This window comes from Emydura macquarii, unplaced genomic scaffold (genome assembly GCF_026122565.2).
Source record: "Emydura macquarii macquarii isolate MOO-44397 ecotype Brisbane River unplaced genomic scaffold, CSIRO-AGI_Emac_v2 contig_450, whole genome shotgun sequence".
Lineage (NCBI taxonomy): Eukaryota > Metazoa > Chordata > Testudines > Chelidae > Emydura > Emydura macquarii.
In genome coordinates this window covers 14,492,779-14,514,274 of record NW_027130587.1, presented here as the reverse complement: position 1 = coordinate 14,514,274, position 21,496 = coordinate 14,492,779, and the positions used below count along the sequence as shown (strand labels likewise).

General features: G+C 42.6%; 1 protein-coding gene and 1 long non-coding RNA gene across 2 annotated transcripts in view; one reads left to right on the top strand and one right to left on the bottom strand.

Moving 5' to 3' along the window:
* ACACA (acetyl-CoA carboxylase alpha) overlaps window positions 1–14,416 on the bottom strand; it is a 178,058-nt gene extending 163,642 nt beyond the window's left edge. Inside the window, exons 1-3 of the mRNA XM_067538102.1 lie at window positions 14,358–14,416; window positions 7,306–7,352; window positions 4,688–4,940 (exon numbers count right to left, since the gene is read on the bottom strand). Coding sequence (XP_067394203.1) covers window positions 4,688–4,914 — 227 coding nt within the window. The 5' untranslated portion in view covers window positions 4,915–4,940; window positions 7,306–7,352; window positions 14,358–14,416. The remainder of the gene's footprint in view (window positions 1–4,687; window positions 4,941–7,305; window positions 7,353–14,357) is intronic.
* Window positions 14,417–16,892: 2,476 nt separating this feature from the next.
* On the top strand, window positions 16,893–19,965 carry LOC137146455 (uncharacterized). The gene is made up of 3 exons (XR_010917946.1): window positions 16,893–16,991; window positions 17,250–17,321; window positions 19,858–19,965. It is a non-coding gene; the product is annotated as an uncharacterized lncRNA (long non-coding RNA).
* The last annotated feature ends 1,531 nt before the right edge of the window (window positions 19,966–21,496 follow it).

Here is a 21,496-nt window from a genome sequence, read left to right as displayed (position 1 = left end):
GCACGCATGATCATAACCACGACCTTGGTGCTATACCATATGTTCACCTAAAATTGCATAATAACTTATCTTCACAGAGCAGCAAGATGGTGTGAGCTGAAGGAGAAAGTGAAGGGGAAAAGGATTAACTGTTTGTTTATTCTCTCTGAATCTCCAAAGTTCAAAGAGCCCAGATCCCCAGACAAAATCCCTCACCGCCTTCCTCCGTAAAACAGTACTATTTCCAGCTGAGTGCAGGGTGAACATCACCCCCACCTCTTAATCTCAATGATCACATGATCCACTTTGTTAGCACAACAACAAACTGTGAATTAATAACATAAGAAGTGCCAATGATCCATCTAGTCCAGTACCTGTCCCCAACAGCGGCCAATACCAGAGCTTCAGAGAGAGTATACAGAACAGGGCAATTGTGGGGAGATCCACGGGTCTCTTCAGTTTTCCATCTGGCAGCATACAGCAATAGAGCTAGGACTCCAGGCAATCATGCAATAGACTGTGGAATCTCATGAAGTGACCAAAAGCCTCAAACTAACTTCCTCTACGAACTTATCTTTGTCTCTTTAGAGTAGGTTGCAGAGTTATCTAGTGGTTATAAAAAGGAAACTGGAAGCCAGGACACCTACGTTCCATTCCTTAGCACTGCCACTGATTTGCTATGCATCTCTGGGCAACTTGCTTACCTTCCTTAACTTCAATACCTGCAAAGATACTGGAGCAAGTTCTTAAACAATCAATTTGTAAGCACCTGGAGGATAATGGGGTTATAAGGAATAGTCAGCATGGATTTGTCAAAAACAAATCATGCTAAACCAATTTAATTTCCTTCTTTGATAGGATTACTGACCTAGTGGATGGGGAGAAGCAAAAGACATGACACACCTCGATTTTAGTATGGCTTTTGACACAGTGCCACATGACATTCTCATAAGCAAACTAGGGAAATGTGGGTTAAATGAAATTACTATAAGGTGGGTGCACAACGGGTTGAAAGACCATACTCAAAGAGTAGTTATCAATGGTTTGCTGTCAGATTAGGAGGGTGTATGTAGTGGTGTCCGCAGGGGTCAGTCCTGGATCTGGTACTATTCAATATTTTCATTAATGACTTGGATAATGGAGTAGAGACGATGCTTATAAAATTTTCAGATAACACCAAGCTGAGAGGGGTCCAAGCTCAACAAGATGAAATTCAATAAAGACTTAGGAAGGAAAAATCAAATGCACGACTACAAAATGGGGAATAACCATGTAGGTGGTAGTACTGTGGAAAAAGGTATCGGGGTTTTAGTGGATCACAAATTGAAGACGAGTCATCCATGTGATTCAACTGCAAAAAAGGCTAATATGATTGTGGGGTGTATTAACAGAAGTGTTGTATGTAAGACACAGGAGGTAATTGTCCTGCTCTGCTCAGCACTAGTGAGGCCCCTGGTGGAGTACTGTGTCCAATTCTGGGCACCTCACTTTAGAAAAGATGTTGACAAATTGGAAAGAGTCCAGAGGAGAACAACAAAAATGATAAAAGGTTTAGAACACCTGACCCTATGAGGAAAGATGGAAAAAAAGGGCATATGTAGTCTTGAGAAAAGAAGACTGAGAGGCAACCTGACAACAGTCTTCAAATATGTTAAGGGCAGTTATAGCTGTTATAAAGAAGACAGTGATCAATTGTTCTCCATATCCACCAAAGGTAGGACAAGAAGTAAGGGACTTAATCTGCAGCAAGGGAGATTTAAGTTAGCTATTAGGAAAGTTTTCTAACTGTAAGGGTAGTTAAGCTCTGGAATAGACTTCCATTGGAGGTCATGGAGTCCCTAACAGTGGAAGCTTTTAAAAACAATTTGGACAAACACCTGTCAGGGATGGTCTAGGATGGTTTAATCGGGTGCTGCCATAGCTCATGGGGCTGGACTTGTAGTACTGGAAGGGACCTCGAGAAGTTATCATTTCTATGATGTCTTGCCTCAGTATCCCCATCTGTAAAACAGTGATGCTTTAAGATCCTCAGATGAAAGGAAAACTACTCCGATTAGTTTTAATTAATCTCAGAAGGTAACCACAGGCCGTGACTTTTTGTTTGTTTGAACTGGCAAATCCCTCAACCTGATTGCACATTAATTGACCTCAAAAGAGAGTATCAAAGCAAGCAAATTATGAAATAGGAATTCAAGGTTGTGTACCTATTGCATGAAGGATCTTTGTTGCCAGTTAATGGCAGATGAGTGACAGACAGGAGTGGCTGGAACTTTGATTTTTGTCTCTCTTGCATCTTTCCATGGCTTCTGCCCACATTAATGGGTAAGCACCTTCAGTTTCCTCAGGACTCACAATGTATAAAGTCTTAGGGCCAGTTTCTCTTTTCTACTGAAAACCTTTAGTGCTGCTAGATTGTTAGGGTTGAAGTTCATTGGAAAGGTAATTTCCTCCACAACGGCATTAAGATTTTAGAACCTGCCTGTGATCTCACTGCCTCTCGGCTAAGAATCTCAAAAGGGCTTCACAGAAACCTTAACAAAGTCTCTGAATAGGTCTGTGGTAGGTATCACCATTGCCATTTTATAGCTTACAAACGGCAGCACAGAGAGGTTAAGGTTAACATTTTCAGAAGAATCCATCTATTCTGAGTGCCTAACTTGATGACCACTAGGCCCTGATTTTCACCGCACACCCACAACTTCACCCCAAGTCAATACAACTGGTGGATGCTCAGCATCTGTGGAAAAATTTAGCCCTGGGTATTCTTCATCTTGGAAACTCAAAATGAGTGGATACTCTTGAATATCCTGGTCAAGGTCACACACCAAGCCAGTGGCACAGCTATGCACAAAACCAAAGAGTCCAGAGCCCCAGTTCCCTGCTCTGGCCACTAGATCACACTGCTTCCCAAGTTGGGTACTTGAGAGGTACCCATATATATTACACTCATGTCCTGAGGACCCAAACAGGATCAGTGCCCTGTTGTGCTAGTGCTATACAAGCACATAGCAAGAGAAAGTCCCTGTCGCTAAGAGTTTGCTGCCATTCTCTGTTCAGTGGTTGGTGCATCCTGAAAGGTGAGCTGCACAGTACAGATGAGAAAATAATCATAGAATTCCCCACTCCACTCACATAAGCACAAGAACAGGCACAAAATGCTGAAAATATCAATGAGGGAGACACGTATGTGCAACCACCATCAATTCATACAAACAGCTGCAGTAGCAGGTCAGCAACAAAATGCAACATCTCTAAAGGGCAGGTATCATTCTGAAGACCATATAAAGAGCAAACTGACCCCTTTTCGCATGGGAACATAAACGTCAGGCGGGGACACCTACAAGTCCATCTTATCTGAGCCATAATAGGAGAGATAAAGTAGCCCTGCTTGTAAGGGTAAGGCTAAGATCCCCTTGAATTGCAAGCAGCAGCCACATTAAATGTAAACTTGCTAGATTGCTGCTTCTGTTATTCAGAATGAAACGTTTCTCCCATCCTCAGTAAAAACATTATTACAAACCATACAGAGCACCAGCATGGTACTCTCTCATTCAGAGGTGGAGTCATTTTCTTGGAGACATACAAAGCATTCTGACTACAAGCACCCAAGACATAAAACTCCATCTAACAGCAACTGTGCAAGCAATGATTTCAAGCACAATGGAGAGAGACATCATTTAAAAAAAAAATAAAAAAAATCAGGACATGCCCTAGCTATCCCATCCAAAAGTTAAATATGATTGACTCTGGAGTCACCAGCAGGCAACTCAAGCTTGTAGGAGTTTGCAAGATAGGAGAGACAAAAAAAGAAAACCCACCATTATTACTGAGTATATACAGGATTTTCAAAGCCATCTAAGGGATTTAAAAATGTATCTTCCATTAAAATTACTGGAAGATCTGTATCGAACTCCACTGGAGTGATTTGAAAATCTCAGTCAAAAACACCATGACCTGCCAAGAGCCATTCAGGAGGGCAGCATCTTTTCTGTTAATATGCATCGCATTTTATAACAAAACACTGGCAAACGTGCTAACCACTGCTGAAACACTCAGAACCTGACCAAAGGAAAACGCAACTTGGTTTTAACTTCCAGGGTACATCTCTGAAAGCCATCAGGCCATATTGCCAAATGGATTTTGAAAAGAAGAAAGGAGCAGGTAATGTAGTGGCCAAAAAGTACCCTTTGTAGCTATGCAAGCCAAGTTAAGGGTGCTCAAATCTAGAACGTCAGGGCACATGCCAGTCACTGCAAGAATACTTCCTCACACTACAACCATCCCAGTGTAAAGAAATATATGGTTGGCCATGTGCATTATTACCTGCCTCTGAAATATGGGCTTAGACCACCACCAGAGCCAAATCCAGCATAGCACCTTCTCTGTTACTGTCACCAGACATAATCCATGTCCTCTAGAGACTCCCTGCTTTAGTATATCGTGGAACTTTATCAGTCTTGCTCATTCACCCCCAAATACCGCCCCTCAAAAGGCTTATTAAAGAGGGAGGAAATGAGGCCCTTTCTCCAACTGCAACAACATACAGTGTCCCTGCCTCAGATTCCTTTTGCTCCAGGCACACATTTCAGTCAAGCTGGGTGAGAAGGAAACCTGCAATACTGCAACTAGACAAAGTCTTTCTAGAATTAAAAGGAACTAAGGAAGAAAAACCCGCAGACTGGATCTGACCAGTAGGGTTTATCCATACCTTATATGACTAGCCAGGCCTTCTTGAACATTAGACAGTCCCAGGTCTGAAAGAGAATCTGAACTGACAGACACAGGAGACAGAGACCTCTCTTTCTCCTCAAGCAGATCAAGTTTCACCAAGGAACTAGTCTCATCCTCCGAGTTATCCTCAGACACAGAGCCAAGAATGAAATGAGAGTGCGGGTTCAGCTCCAAGGGCTTTGTGGTAGGGGAGGACTCCTCCATAGTGGCTCTGAAGCGGGATCTTAGCACTACAAGAGAAAAAAACAAGAGCTGAAGTTAGTATTAGCTCCTAGGTGAAACAAGAAAGCCTTAAAGAACATGCAAAAGCAGGGTTCATTTTTGGCCAGACACACACTGTTGAAATGCCACATCTGACAGTGGGTAAGAGGCCAGGATCCAGATTAGTTACTTGTGTTATTTCAGTGGCTTTTCTGTTTGTACAAGTATTAGGACATCAATGCAATTGGTCATTCTAATCTGTTGCGAAAGCTGCTGTATTAGACAAAACTAACAATACTTAAACAGTAACAACTTTTGTTATAAAATTCACGGCTAGAAAACCAAGATGGAGACATTTATTATTATTTAACATTTATATTTTCGTAGCACATAAAGGCCAGCCAAGTTGGGGCCCATTGTGCTAGACACCGCACAAACATATAATAATTGGCAGTGCCTGCTGCAAAGCATTTATAGTCTAAAAGACAATACACAGCAGGTGAATGGAACAAACAAGCAGCCTGGGGTGTGGTGATAAAATCAGACATCCACTGGCAGCCTTTTATTTGCGACCAAACGGAGGGACAATTCAAAGAGAGAATGTAGGTTGTTTTACAAAACATAATAAAAATGTTTGTTGCTATTTTTCAAAAGTCAATTGTTTCATTTATTTTTTAAAGAGGTGGCTGGATTTAATCCTTCCCCTGCAGCATTTGTAGCATTTTGCTAGTGTGAGAGAAACAACAAGTGAAACTGACAAGTTTCCAAAAGTGAAACCTTCTAATCTCTTGTCATCATCCAAGCTAAGTGAAACACAGAGAGGAAACAAACAGCAAGAATAGTGTAAAGTAAATTAGACTGAGAAGTTTAAGGTTAATAGTCTCAAGCGTAACACAGAGATGGACAATTGTTTAAAAAATGATGATTACTTAACATCACAGCATTCCTTTAAAAAAGTCATTTCTGCTATGAAAAGCTGATGCAAGATTAGTATTAAGTAATTAGTGTTTAAAATATATTAACTACAACACATACGTTTAAAAAAATTGAAAACGTTTTTCCCTATCATTCAATATATACCTAACAATAAAATAGGAATAATAGCAAATACTTAACCTCAGTCTTACGTGATTTAGATGGGAAGGGCTTATATGAGGAAACTGGAAAGTATTAAATACTGATATGAAAGAATCAACAATAAAATTTTACAAGAATAGGAAGCTTATTCTGCAAATTGGGAATCTCAGGCATTGAAGATTTTCATCAATGTAGTATCAAAAAGCTGGAAGTTTTCAGACTCAGTACAGCATTGTGGCAGAAGTCTTGAGATCTAAGAGACTACAGGATTCATTTAATACATCATAAAAGAAAAAAAACTGCTTTTTGAAAGTCCTCCATTCACAAATCAGGTGCAGAATGAGCGAGAGCAATTCAAGTTTTCCCTACACACTGCCCTGCCAAGATGCCTCAATCTTATCCAGGAGAGGTCATCTCTAAGAGAAAGTTCAGATGTGAGTGGGCCCTAGAGACCGAATTTCACCTGTCTTTCTCAGATTACCCATCTGTACATCAGGGATGCTACCCCTACTGCAGAGGGTGTTATAAGGCTTGGCAGCAGTCTTTAAGTTCCTCAGATGGGAGGCACTGAAGATGTGCAGTTTTGTCACGTTTATGTAAAATCTTTAAATAGAAGAGTATGCGCTCCTTTAAGGCCAGAACAATTAGTATATCTATGATAGGTCATAGGAACAGCAGGGTGCAGGCAACGGCCCAAACCTGTAATCTGCTGAGTTCCTTGGACTTTCACTGAAGTAACAGAAGCTGTGAATGCACACTGCTCTGCAGGATTGGGCCTAGGAGACAAGAACGGTGTACATTTAAGAAATTCCTAGCAGACACAACTGAATTTTGTCATCAGCAGCCACCATGAGCCCACACTACCACATTTTCTTCATAGCATGGAGCCTGGATCGCCCTGGGTATCTCTCTCCTAATCAATTCCCCACCATTGCAGGAGCCATGGGCGTTGGTGATACCTTGGTCTCTCCTGTTCTCTGCCTGTGGCACTCAGCAGTTTAGTCCGAGGACTGAAATGCTTTAGCCTAACTAAAGTCTTTGGGCTCCATCAGCAGGTTCTGGGGTGAAGCTTGATGGCCTGCATGGACTATATTGTGCAATTCAGCATGCTGCCTCCCCAGTTATACAGCTTCAGACAACTAGACTGGGACTTAGCATTTAAAATATTGGTTTACCTTATGTATAAGCAATGGGCAAAAACCTCAGTCCCTGAAGGCAAATCACTTACAGTTTCACATTTTGACTCAATCATATGAAGTCAACATAGAGCTGCACATTAAAACACGATCAGATCAGGGACTATTACCAATAACTAACCTCTTGTAATTGCTGCAATTTGAGTAGTTATCCACCTCCAAAAGGAACTGGAAAAGAAGAGAAAAACACAAATAAATAAACAATACTTTTGATGTACAGCTCCTGTAAATCTGAGTTTCTCCAAGCTCTGATAATTAACTATCACAACACCCTTGTGAGGTAGGTATGCTACTCAGTGTACTGAGAGTGAAAGAGAGGCACAGAGAAGGTTAAATGACTTGCCGAAGGTCGCACAGTGAGCCAAGAAGGAATCCAGAACTCCTGACTGTCAGTCCCATGTTGTATCGACTAGACCATGCTCCCTCCTACTAGTCACACACCAGACAATACTTGGTAGCTTTGTGAACAATTAGCTAACACACTCAATACATAAAGGCCCTTTCATTCAACCTGTATTTTCTGTTACTGCAAGAAAGAGGAGGAAAAAAGGCAACATGACTTTTCCCCCCATGTTTAAAAAAAATTGAATGTAGTGCTGTGAAAGTGAGGGACTAAAAGCACTCATGGTGCAGGCAGGTGCCTTGGGAGCTTCTCCCATGCAGCTGTGCCAAAATGTCTCAAGCCTGTGGAATCTCCTTCTATTACAGCATGAAGGCTTCACACAACCCTTGCTCTGCACCTCCATCCTATCCTGCAGCAGCAACTCCTAGTCTGGCCCTGGGTCTCCTACACAGCTGAGCCAAAGCATGTCAACCCTGTCCTGCGGCATTTCCTCCTAGGCTGGTCCTGAGATTCACCGGAGCACAGGATTGTGATTAACTGTGCCCAATTGTGGAAGGTGAAGGGACTATGACAAGACCCACCAAATTCATTTTCAATTACAGTCTAAGACAGGTAACAGAAAGCTAGTGTGCCTCAGGAAAAATACTCCTATCCATCCACATTTAATGCTGAATATGCTTTAAAGTCATTCTACTTGACAGGCACATGGTTCTGAATGGAGAGCTAGATATCTTCTTGTACAAGAAGGGCCAGCTTTTACTAACCCTGGATAGATTTTCTTCTTGTAACTCAAAAAACTTTGCACTTTCAAATATAACACACAAAAAAAAGATGCCATTAAGTTTCAGTTAAGATGAAAATACAAATCAGCAACTTCAAAGAAAACTGCTGTAGTTTAAATGAAAAAGCAATTGTTCGGGAGCCAGGAAATTCAAAGTTAAAGTTACAGTTTAAAAAAAAATTGGAAGTACAGAAATATACAGATCAGGTTGGTTTTGGGTGTGATGTGGGGGTCAGCGATAAGGCCACCCAGCCAAACAAAAAGCCTTTTCTGCATTGCAATTACAGCCATATTAGGGAAACTTTAGAAATGTAGCAGAGTTCCCTTAACGTGAACAATCCAGTCTGGTTTACGCAGGCAAAACCAGCTCACATTATAACATGAACAGGACACAACCATGTTGCAACTGGACATCTTTAACACAGTTGTAACTGTAATGTTGGCAAGGCATTAGAGACAACACAACCCTAAAACACCACACACTATCACATTATTCTTTTCATCAGTGACTGAAAATTAAGAACACTCCTGACTGGCTTATTCATTTTTGCTGTGATTGCACATGGCCATATTATTTAAATCAAACTACACCTGTGTTGACAACACAACTCCTGGTTTCATTAGGACCATATGCAGCCCATAAAAAAAAATTATGAGTACTTAACCACTTTGTGATTACAAAGACTATGTTTATCTATCCAGTCTTGAGATTATAAAAGCTGCATCAATGTACCTGGTTTGTTTATTTGGTTTTTTTTGTTTTTTGGGGTTTTTTTTTCTGTTTTGTTTTTTTTCTTTTTTTTTTCCACCGGGGAAGGGAGGGATTATAAAAGGTACAGCTATCTGCCCAGAGCAAAGATTGAAATTCCAGCAAACTTAGCCATGAGCAGATCCCTGCTCCCTTCAATAGGTCCTGGCACAGATGAAGGGGTCTGCCCATGAGTTCTGTTGTAGAATCAGGGCCTAATTATTAGCCCAAACTCTCCTAAACTAGCCAAGGGTACCAAATGCTATTGCAGGCAACAAAGCAAAGCCAAAACCCACACTAGGCGGGAGACCTTCCAGGAAGGGGGAAGGGAAGGGACACCTTGTTTTTAAGACTCATCTCTCAAAAATGCCTTGTTCAATTTGCATCAAAATTGCCAAAAAATATTGTATTCTGGCATCAAATCAGACATGGAAAATTTCAACTGGATTGATCTAGTATTGACACAGTTAATGTAGTGGGGGAAAATAACCTAGGTTATAAAATAAAGCTAGCTATGGAGAGAGAGACTTCTATCTCTAACACTCAGTAATTATACAGTCCCTTTCATCTCAAGAGAGAAAGCATTTTATAAGCATTAACTAAGCCTGGGAACACCATCATTAGGCAAAATATTATCTCTTTTTTACAGATGAGGAAACTGAGGCACAGAGAGGATAAGTGGCTTGCCTAACAACTCAGTGAAAACCCACGAAACTGAGCCAGATCTCCTGACTCCAATCCATGCTCATACCATTTGACCATTCTTTCTCTCAGTGCAACTCTACTCAAGAACAATTAATTATCAATGCAACTCAATCCTTTTCGATTTGCGGCTTTGTCTATAGACAACATGGCCTAAGTTCTTCCTTTAGATTTCCATGAACAGTTACTGGGCAGCTGGTAATTCAATACATTAGCTACCCACTCCCTACTTATCCTAAATACATTGAAACTTTCTTATTTATTCATTTTTTAAAACTACATTTCAGCTTTGCTTTGTGCTCAAATGAACTATAGCCCTTTCCTAAAGAGCTCCTCAGAGAAGCCTGCTTGTTTCATACTGTGGGGACAGGATTCTAAAATCCCAACAAAGCCTGTCCTGGTGCATGTTTTTCTTGAAAATTTAACTGTCCAAGTTTGAAATAAATAATTTCTCTGTTAACTGTGCTTGTGCTAACCACCTGGGGAAAGGCCTCATCCTGCACCACTGACGTCAACTGGGAGCTTTTCAACTGACTTCAATGGAGGCTGGATTGGATCTGAACAAAAGATTGATAATATTTCCTTGACAACAATACTCCCCTGCTCACCTAAAAAATCCCTTGTTTCCAGGAGGTTCCTGATGTTTTCAAAACAGTTTGTAATTTACAAAACAAGACAAATTTTGCAGAGACTGAGGTGACTAAAAATTGTACAGCAATGTCCAGATTTAGACTCTCATCCTACGGAGACTTAAGCACATGCATAATTTTATTCACAGTAGTCAATAAAGTTACATCTGTGCATAAGTCTTTGTAGGATCCATGTTCTCCTTTTTTTCCTCCACTCCAGATCAAAATAGCTCATTTTATTAATCAAAAGACGGAAAATTTGTTTCTGCAATGGCCCAGAACTGCAGACTCAACAAGGAATCTAACCGCCAAGCTGTGCTCTTTAGGTAGTAAAGACTTTGCAATAATAATGATGCCCAAAGCAGGGCAGAACCCAGCACTCACTCTTCCAAAGCTACATGAACTAACACGAGTAAAAGATTACTTTGTCAGAGAAGTGAGCACATAGCATTGGGAGGCAGACACAGGGAGCAAAGTTGTGAAGAATAATCAGGCCTATAAAGCATGTAAGAAAGTACAATTCACTTTCAGTCATTTTTCTTCCTATGAAATGCTCTTTAGAGAGACGCTGATGTAATTATGGCTCAAACTTTTACAAAACTATTACTGAAGTGAATTACTTTATTGATTTCTTTGTTACTAGTAAACAAGAATGTGATTAGTAAACAACAATAAAAGTGACCAGGTGTGTTATAATAGTTTGCTTTTGCTGAATTGGAAGGTCAGCAGCATATGTATCTATACCGGCATTGGAAGTCAGTTTCCAGATCAACAGAAGATGAAGTCCCACACTTAGGGGTAAAGTCACAACTTCTTCAAGGATATCTAGCTGTGTGGGTGAGCATCAGGAAAGGCAGCCACCTTCAGAACTATCTGCCTACGTTCCCAGGACATGCTCAATACCACTGCATCTGAGGACTGACCTTGGAAGCCCACTTCTCCCAACAGATATCACCACAGAATTAATGGGCCATGATCCTGAGCATTCTCTTAATCTGAACTCATATCTCATCTGCTTTTTCCATCCACTCAGAAATTGTATTCCCTCTCCATTTATACTAGTTTCTTTCAAGTTTATAATTTGTTCTGCAGTTTCAACTGGATGCTACATACCTTCCTGTCTTAAAATGCTCTGCACCACTCAACAGTTGTCAAACATAGAGTATTACAAAGTGCTTTTGGATCTTTCAATCCTTCTCCTTTTATTAAACCTTCCAGTATATTTCACTCTACAAATCTCAAGAGGTTAAAAAAATGTTGATTAAGAATAACAGACCCAAATTCAGCAATCCATACACATTCAACGAAGCACTTAAACACTGTACCTAAATCCTATCAAAGTCAATGAGATTAAGAACATGTTTAAGTGCTTTGCTGAAGTCCCATTGACTGCAGTCGAATTTAGGCAGATGCTTAAGTGTTTTCCTAAACAGCAGTAGATTTAAATACAGGCGATGATGTTTCCCTCTGTTACCTGGCTCCTTATATGACCTCAGAGAATGTTCCTTTTGAAAGAGTCAGCTAGTCATTTCCTCTGAGAACAGAAAAAGTCTATTAAAAAAGTCTATAAAAGTAAATATATAAATTCATCCTATTAAAGTAAAAGGAGTTACACTAAGGGATGAATATAGCCCAGTGAATTTTAAATATTAACCACATTACAGAACATCTGCCCAAAGATTTCTGAGAAATGTTCTGGTACACTGACAAAGTTTTACAATAGGACCCAAGAGCACTTAAAATAAACATCTTGAGATGGGGAGGAGGCAGCTGCATGGAGTAACCTGGATCTGAACCAGAGGAGTCAATCAGTTTTCTTTCTGGATCTAATACCTGCAAGTGTGGCCGCAGAAAGCATGTGGTCTTGCCTGCATTATGTCTTCGCCCATAGGGAGGTAGAGGGAAAGGGACCAGGGATCTTTCTTGCAGCATCTAAAACTTCCATGCTTGAGCTTCATCAGGCATTTACCATTATTATTTGTATTGCAGTAGTCCCAGAGAGCCCATCATGGACCAGGACCCCATTGTGCTGGGCACTGTACAAATACAGGACAAAAAGACATTCCCTGCCTACATACTGTGGTTTCCACTACTCCCCCAGCTTTTTTCCCATCTCCAGATGTTTACTGAGAGTCCTCAAATGCATTTACTTTAGATTAAAAGGGGATTTGATTATTATTTACTTTGAAAGAAGAGGAAGAAAAATGTAAACAATGCTAATAATAGGTAACAAGACCCAAAGAGCAATCTCAGTATCACAGGGACCAAAGCTAAGAGAGCAAACAGACACTATGAAGGAATCTTCTCCCATGGCTGGATTTTTATTAGCATAGTTACTATATCAACAATGCCTTAAGACACACAATCAATTAAAAATATAGCCTGCAGCTCCATAAGCCACAATTTCCCAGTCACTCTTGAACTCATCGGGAATTCCATGGTCTCAATGTAGCTCACAGTCATAAACAGCAGGCTTGGGGTATTTACAGGCAACCTCCCCTTGCCCATCCCCTTCGCTTCACACTGAAACTTGAGCTGCAAGAAGCCCTTCTCATGTGCTATTTCCATTCACACTGACTGCTACAAGGCACCTCCCCTTATCAGAGTGGCTGTTTGCATATGTACCGAGCATGCTACAAGAAGAGGCAGGATGCCTCTCAATACTCTGGTCCCCATAACCCTTGTTTGCATGAAGCATTGACTCAGTGCATCTGGCGCCCCACAAAGACTGGTAAGAGCATTATAGGGGCATTGAGAACAAACACACATGCACCCTGCCACTTACCATCGCCTACCCCTTTTCAGACATCCCCATCTGCCCCAATAAACCTCACCATCCCCACCCCACTCCTTACAACCAATCCCCAGCTCACATTCCCCATCCCTAGCAACAGAGCTCATGATGAGGGCAACACACCACCCAAATCACACTTACTTACCCCACCCCCAGTAGCAAGGCTGGGGGGCCATTCACATTCACTCCCCCTTCCTCCAACCATCCATAACAACTCACTCACCTAGCCCCAGCAAAAAAATCCACCACCACCTCAAAATAATCACACCTAAAATACCCCCAACACACAACCCCAGCATCAAGACTGAGGAAGATGTTGCACCATCTCCCTTATTTGCAATCCCCTATCCTTGTAAATATATTACAAGTCAACCATCTCCCTTCTCTGGCGTTGGGGATCCCTGCCAGGTCGGGGCTACCCCCCCCTTCCTAGGACACTGGGGATCCCCACCAGGCCAAGGATGTCCACCCCATTTCTGAGGGCATGGGGGATCCCCGCCAGGCCGGGGGCGATCGCTCCCCCCTTCCTAGAGCACCGGGGGTGGGGGGCCCCTCCAGGCCGGGGGCGATCATTCCCCCTTCCTAGAGCACCGGGGGTGGGGGGTCCCGCCAGGCCGGGGGCGATCGCTCCCCCTTCCTAGAGCACCGGGGGTGGGGGGCCCCGCCAGGCCGGGGGCGATCGCTCCCCCTTCCTAGAGCACCGGGGGTGGGGGATCCCCGCCAGGCCGGGGGCGATCGCCCCCCCTTCCTAGAGCACAGGGGGGGGCCCCGCCAGGCCGGGGGCGATCGCTCCCCCTTCCTAGAGCACCGGGGGTGGGGGATCCCCGCCAGGCCGGAGGCGATCGCCCCCCCTTCCTAGGGCAGCGGGGAGCCCCGCCAGGCCGGGGGCGATCGCTCCCCCTTCCTAGAGCACCGGGGGTGGGGGATCCCCGCCAGGCCGGGGGCGATCGCCCCCCCTTCCTAGAGCACAGGGGGGGGGCCCCGCCAGGCCGGGGGCGATCGCCCCCCTTCCTAGGGCAGCGGGGGGTGGGGGGCCCCGCCAGGCCGGGGGCGATCGCCCCCCCTTCCTAGGGCAGCGGGGAGCCCCGCCAGGCCGGGCGGTAGGAAGTGCTCTCCACGCGCACTGGGGAGCCCTGGCGGCTGTAGAGACCCCCCCGTCCCCCGCAGCGGGCTCACCTCAGGGTTCCAGCTGAGAGGGGCCGATGCCCCAGGGCCCCCCCCGGCCCGGCGCAGGCTGCCGATGGTGATGGTGATGCTGGTGCTGAGATGGCTGCGGACACACACGCTCGCTCGCTCCCATTCAGTGTTACACAAGCCCCGCCCCCTCCGCCGGCCTCGCTGCGGCTCCGCCCCCCGCCGCCTGCTGAGAGCGCCCTCGCCTACTGAGGTGGTGTGATGCGAGAGGTTACCTCAGGTCCTTCACCTCTGACCCCCTCTCCCTCCGCCCCCCCCCCCGGGCGGCCTGCTCCATTTCCATTGGCGGCCGGCTCTCACTCAGGGGTGGGTGTGACCAATCACAGCACACGGGGGGGGCGTGGCCAATGAGGCGATGCCTATGGTCTGAGCCGCCCGGCCTGCTCCGCCCCTGGTTCCGGAGGCAGAGGGAGGCGCTGGCTGCTTCTCTCCAGACCGGCTCCGTGTCCCCTGGTGACACAAACCCTTCTCCGCCGCTGTTAACCCGCTGGCTGCCAGCGCCCGCTCAGCAGTGCCGTGCTCGGGGGCTAGAGCCTGGGGCCTGTGCAAGCTGGGGAAATTGAATTCGTGAGCAGAGCAATCACCCCATGGGCTGTGCCGCTGTAGGGCAGCAGCTGAAGGACAAAGCCCTTGGCGACACAAGGAGGATCGCAGCAAATCTACGGATAGCCGGCCACTAGGAGGACGCTGCGCGAGCCTCATTTTCGGGGGATGATCCCTCGAGGATGTAATTAAAAAAAGTAGGCGATGATCCTATAAAATGCAGGATGGGTACAACCCTGCAGGTGGGTTGCAGAGAGGGAGCGAGGGGGTGACTGGGTGGGGTAGGGTGACTCAGCTGTTAATACATAGGACAGTCCTATGCCCTCTTCCTCAAAAATGGAGAGGTTGGGCCCAGTCAATTCCCCCTGCCTGCACTGGCTCTTGCTCTAAAAAGGGCATTTCCAATACTGGGCAGTTCCAGATATTAAGCATTCTCACCTGAGCAGTGCCATACAGTCTCAGGGACACTCCAAAATCTTTGGCACATATCAGCACCATTTGTGAAATGTCATTGAAGCCAACACATAGGAATATGGGGCATCTGAGGGAATTTGTTCCCTATGTCATTAGGAAGCAATTATTTAACAGGATGGGCATTCAGGTGGTCAAATACAAGAACAAAAATTTTGGGGAATATTGCTGTGAATAAAATCTGCCATATTTGCACTCCCTTTTATTCTATTACTCACTTATTCTCAAACATTTGCCCAAGCAAGACTTTTATTTGCAAGAATGTGTGCCAAAAGCATCACAAATACTCCTGCACATACTTGTCGCTACTTGCACCAGAATATCAAAATCGCTGTGTGAGTCAAACTCCTTTTATTAGATGCACAATAGATTAGACCAACCACAAATGTTTGCAGACTATTCGTGAACAGGAAAAAAGATCTCTCCTCTTTTTTTAAAATTTAGATAATCCATTCAGAGGGCAGACATAATATAATGCCACTTGGGTGACCAATCCTATATCCAGCATAGCTACAGTTACTCACAGCAACCAGTCTGCCAACAAACTAGAGGCTTAAAGATATCCAGACAAAATATTCATGTCAAAGGAAATAAATCACAAATTAATTAAAAAAAACCCACCACCTGTTATGAACAGGAAAAAGGATACATTTGTAGGCTACATTTTTTTTTACAACAAAAGCTTTGACCAGTTCCAGATAGGCATTTTCTACATCTGAACCCCTGGAAATAAAACCAATACTCAAAACAACAGATGGAGTTAAGAGTCCAGTAGCATGAGAAGCTTTAAATGACGGGCTTATTACTTCATTTTAAAAAATGTCAGTACAGTAGTTTCAGTTTAATTGCTGATATAAGTAATATATAATAATAAAAGTGAAAAGCCATATAACTTTGCAAAATTACTATCAGTCAAAGTAAAATGAGATGGTTGAGAGGGATGAGTATGGGTCATTTTCCACAGTTGTTAGTCTGGCTATGACAGTAATTTGGAATATTTTTGAAGTTATGCTGTAGTGGCTAAAGACCAGTGAGTAGACAACAGCCCAAACTAGGACTAAATAAAACAACACTGGAAATATTATTTATATAGAGGTGCTGAGAACCCACAGCTCCCAATGACTTCAGAAGGAGTTATGGGTATTCAACACTTTTAAAATCAGACTCAGAGCATCCAAATGACAGTAAATAAGATACGTTATATGTATTTTGGGCAGTGACCTAAGGCCACAATCCTGAAAACTCTTATACACATGTAATAGGGTGCACACCCCACATTGGGCAACAAGGGGTTAAGGGATTATTTTGGGCTCAGTGAGCCCCCACCCCACCACACCTGCAGCAAATGCTCCATCTGGTAAAGAAATTAAAAGACAGGGAAACAGCTCAGTTGGTAGCACCTGTGAAAATAGCAGACCTACATCCCACAACTCCAGGAGAGGCTGAAATCTCAGACACAACTGCTCTAAAGGTGCCCTCCCTGAGGGAATGGAGGACCCACCTCCAGAAACAATCACAGAGGGAGGTATTCCCTTCTCCCCTGCATGTGGACCCTGGACATTAGGAATTTGCTCTTATTTTCTTGATTTGGACTCCCAGCAGGTGAAAGCCTTGGACTAAGTAGAGTGTGGGGGATAGGAAGTGGCCTGGGGAGGGCAGCCAGATCACTGGTAGCCTAAAGAGGCCTGGGTTGGAGCCTGGTGGAGCGGGAGGGTCTGGGCTCCCCTACCAACAACTCCCCTGCCAGTCATAGGTTGTGGCCTTAAACACTTGGCCATGCTTCCCAACCAAACCCTGACTGAGGACCATTATAACCATGAGTAACTTTATACATGAGTTGTCCCATTAACTTGTCTGTAGGCTGGGAACTCAAACAAATAACCTGCAGGCCACACCGTGATTGGAGCAGTGTAATGAAGCACAATTTAAAATGTATGTATTTTCCTTTTATTTAACCCTTGCCTATTGTCCAATTTGTTCTTTGGCCTTCAACTCCATTTTTAGATACACAATAGTTAAACAACTATTCCTCTTTATTTATCTAAATTCTGTTGCTAGTTTCTGTGTTCAGGATGTTAGACACTCAATACGTTTTATATTCTCAACGTTTATAAGTCTTAAATCTAGTTGAGCTAGTCATGAAGTGCCCAGTCCTCTAACTGCAGCGCAGGGAGACCCCTGTACCTGCCCAGTGTTCCAATGACTTGAACAGGGCTCCAACGGTATACAAGGTTTCACCTGTGCAGATGTAGTTTCAGGATTGGGACCTCCTGTTCTATTCCAGTTCATATACAACTTTCATAACCATGATATCTGAGCATCTTCCAGTGATGCATTAAGCAACATTACTAACATTTATCACATGTGGTTTGTACTCTCTCTCTCATCCTCCCGATGGGAGGGAAAATTGGTTTTAAGTAAATGTGTATGGATGCTGTGCTTTGTGTTTATATTACACACAGCAAGGCTGAAGAACTGCACCATGCACTTGGAACAAAAGCTGGCTGGTGAAATTTGTGACGATCATTTGTTTCTGGGGGAATTCATTTTATAGTCTTGAGCAAGTCAGGAGAAAGCTGTCTTCCACAAGGACGAGCTTTAAACTGAGCTTGCAAGAGTAGAATTGTCAGTTTTAGGTAATGTAGGCAACCTGGTGCTACCCTCTGAACACTTTGAAAATAATGACTAACACCTTGACGTGGTGTTCTATGAGAAGCCAGTGTAGGGAGCTCTGGGCAGATTTGATGTGTATTAGCTGCTGTTCCAGGGAGTGTGTGCTTATAAACACCTAGCATGTGTCTGGAAATTCCTGTTTGGGGCTCTGTAACTTTGTTAATAATTATTAGGGCGTGGTGACAACATGTTCACCTTTATTGAGAGTAAATCTGAATTTGGGAAACTGGACTCGGTTTGACATTTGTGATTTATTATATTTTTAAGACTTTGGTTTCATTTGAAGATTTGTGTTTTCAGATAGAACAGGGAAAGAGAAAGGCGAGTGCACAGGTTAGTGTGCAACAGCTTAATCCTCTGAGATACTGAACACTCCCATTACACTTATACTTATGTCCTAAATCACTATTAATAACTACATACAAAACTTGAATGAATCAGGTTGCTTCAGTCATGCAAGGGGCCCCAGGGACTTTAGAGATAGTAGTCAGAAAAGTTGTTAAATTGCTTAACCCACCAGGTTTATTTCCAAATTTAAAAAAAAAAAAAAAGAAGATAAGCGGTGGTTGGTAAATCTTCTCTGGTTGTACTGAGTCCTTTGGTCATGCTAAAACCTGCATTGTGTCTGCTGTGCCCTTTCTATTCATTCAACCACTGAAAGCTATTTCAGTGCTGCTGAGAGGGTGATTGCCACACATATTTAAACCTTATAGCAACTCTTCTATGCTGGGGCAAAAGAGGGAAGGAACACATGTAAATTAAACAAGTAGACTGGGAAAGTGTGCTGACAAACAGTAATGTCAACCCTGGCCAAGCCTCAGACTCAGTGGCTTAGAAGCAGGATTTTAATAATTATCACACTTAATATTTACATAGGCTTTTTTAATTTATGGCTCTCATAGCACTTTATAAAGAAGGATAATTTTTAATACCCCATTTTACAGATGGGGAAAAATTAGGCTTATAGAGGTCAAGTGACTCACCCAAAATACTGTTTGTTTGAATTTATAAAATAAAACCCTGTGTTAAATATCTTGTGTCTGCTCCTGTTTCCACTGAAGTCACTAGCAAACTTCCTTTGTCTTCAGTGGGAGCAGGTGCTAGCAGAACACTGTGTAATGTTAGATACCATTTGGGAGAATTGTAGTCCTTTATTTAGAAGGAATATTCCACTGAGCTGGAAGAAATACCCTATCAATTGTTACTAGCCACCGTGATCCCAATCCTGTACCCATGAGAATGATGAGTTTTGCTACTGATCAAGCTGGGAGCAGGATTGGGCCGTACATGTCACTCTGTTTTAGGCTGGAGAGGTAAGGAAGAAATGACAGTTATGAACCTGTTAAAAACTCAATCTGGAAAGTCCTAACACATTTTATAATAGAGCCACAAAGTATCAGACAGGCCTCTTTAATATTATCTGGACAGGCATGAGGCAGAAACTTCTCTGTAATTTGCTGAGTGTTCCGACTGGGGGGGTTTCGTTTGTGACCATCTTTAAGTATGATTGCACCTTAAGTCATTTGCATCCCCAGTTATGGATAAGAGTTCATATCCATTCTTCTCTTTGATTCTTTGTTTATCAGAGTCAGCATTTTTCATGCTAAGCATCACTCTTCATGATAGAATTCTGATTTGATTTATAAATATATGCACAGTACTTACTATGCACATGGAAAAAGCAATCAATGTATTTTTTCTTTAAAAAATGTGTAACCTTAAGTGCAAGTAAAAATATTTTTGAAAAGTAAACAAAGTTTTATTACCTGCAATGATCCAAGTTCGGGGTTCCAAGTCTCTCCCACAGCAGCTGACGACATCATCATTGGCAAAGGAGCATGGGAAGGTCTGAAATGTTAGTGATGCCATCGATTCAGGCAATTCAGAATTCAGGTCCGGGCAGGTAAGTAAAAAAGGAAAGGATTTCATATTTTTCTTTAAAAAAAAATAAATATTACAATAACTAATATAATTTTAATAATTAAATTAATTATATATAATTAAATTAAAATAACATTTTAATAACTATTTATTTGGGAAGCTTGCTGTATAAACCTCCAATATAACTTACATACAGAGCTTACCTTTTCGTTTAAAGAAACATTATGCAGTAATATAACCATCAGATCACCCTGTTTAACAGGTATTTGTCACTTTAAGCTTATACATGTGTTTTTATTAATTTAAATTCTTAGATGATTTTTTTATTTAAAAAGCATTCCAATCGTCTTTTAAAAATAGTATCAGTGTGTTTATTTCAACATTCCTTTGCTGTGGTGTTATGCAAACAGCAGTATTAATCAAAGTGAAACTGTCCAGTTGTAATAATATTAAGCTCATACAGGGCTCTTTCCACTTCAATGTCTCATTGTACTGGAGCATCACTAGCCACTGTGGCATAGGAAAAAGTAGAATTGTGAAATGAAAATTAGATTTTGAAAATATATTTTAGACATAACTACTGAGGATTTTACTAGTAACAAGGAGGGATTTGAAACTTTTAGTGATTTTTATCTTGAGAGCATCCCATGAAAAATACACCTAGTGGAAAATGCAGTTTTAATAAACTGGAGCACAGAAGTATTTTGCCCAAATTAATTAAATTGTTCCTTCCCAATGTACCTCACAAATTTTAGAAACATAATTCCTCACACAACTTTAAAATACTCTTATGGGAATGCTACTCTCCTTTTTAAAGCAGAGATCTACAGCTGAACCATACTCTACAAGTGCAAAGTGTTAATTGCTGCTGCTGCACACGGAAGCTTTTCCCACTACCTTGAAAACATGAGCCCCCTGACATTATCAATACTGAAATGACTTGTGTTCTAGAGACCCAAACTGGCTTTCATTTGAAAAGCAAGGATTAATCTTAGATTCATTAAAAATATACTATCCTTCTTTCTACAATCAGATTAAACAGCACGAGGACATTTGGTCTTTGAAAAAGTCGTCTTAGCCGAAAAGGTGATCTCCAGCGCCACCATGTGTCAGAAATAGAAAATTCCAGTTTCTAACAATTGAGCTATGTTAGCATTCACGGTGTCACCTATAGCTTACTGATGAAAGTAGCATCTTAGCAGTCTGGTTAGACTCCCAGTTATTGCCAGATGGTCAACTTTCCGTGGTAACCAAAACACTGTTTCTTTCCAATTACATTTGGCTAAGAAAGTGAAGCTTTTTCCTTCTGATGCAGGCTACATCACCCCCAATTCACAGCTTTGCTATATTCAGACTAGATTACTACATTGCACTTTGTTTGGAGTTCCTCCTCAAATCCATCTAGAAACTAAAGCTAGCATACATTGTGGTAGCCCACTTGTTAATCCTACTGTGAGAACATTGCACTAATGCTTCATAATGTGCACTGGCTGAATGGGGTTTTCTGGAGAGTTTAAGGTCTTGGTATTGACCCAAAAAGCCTTAAATGACCT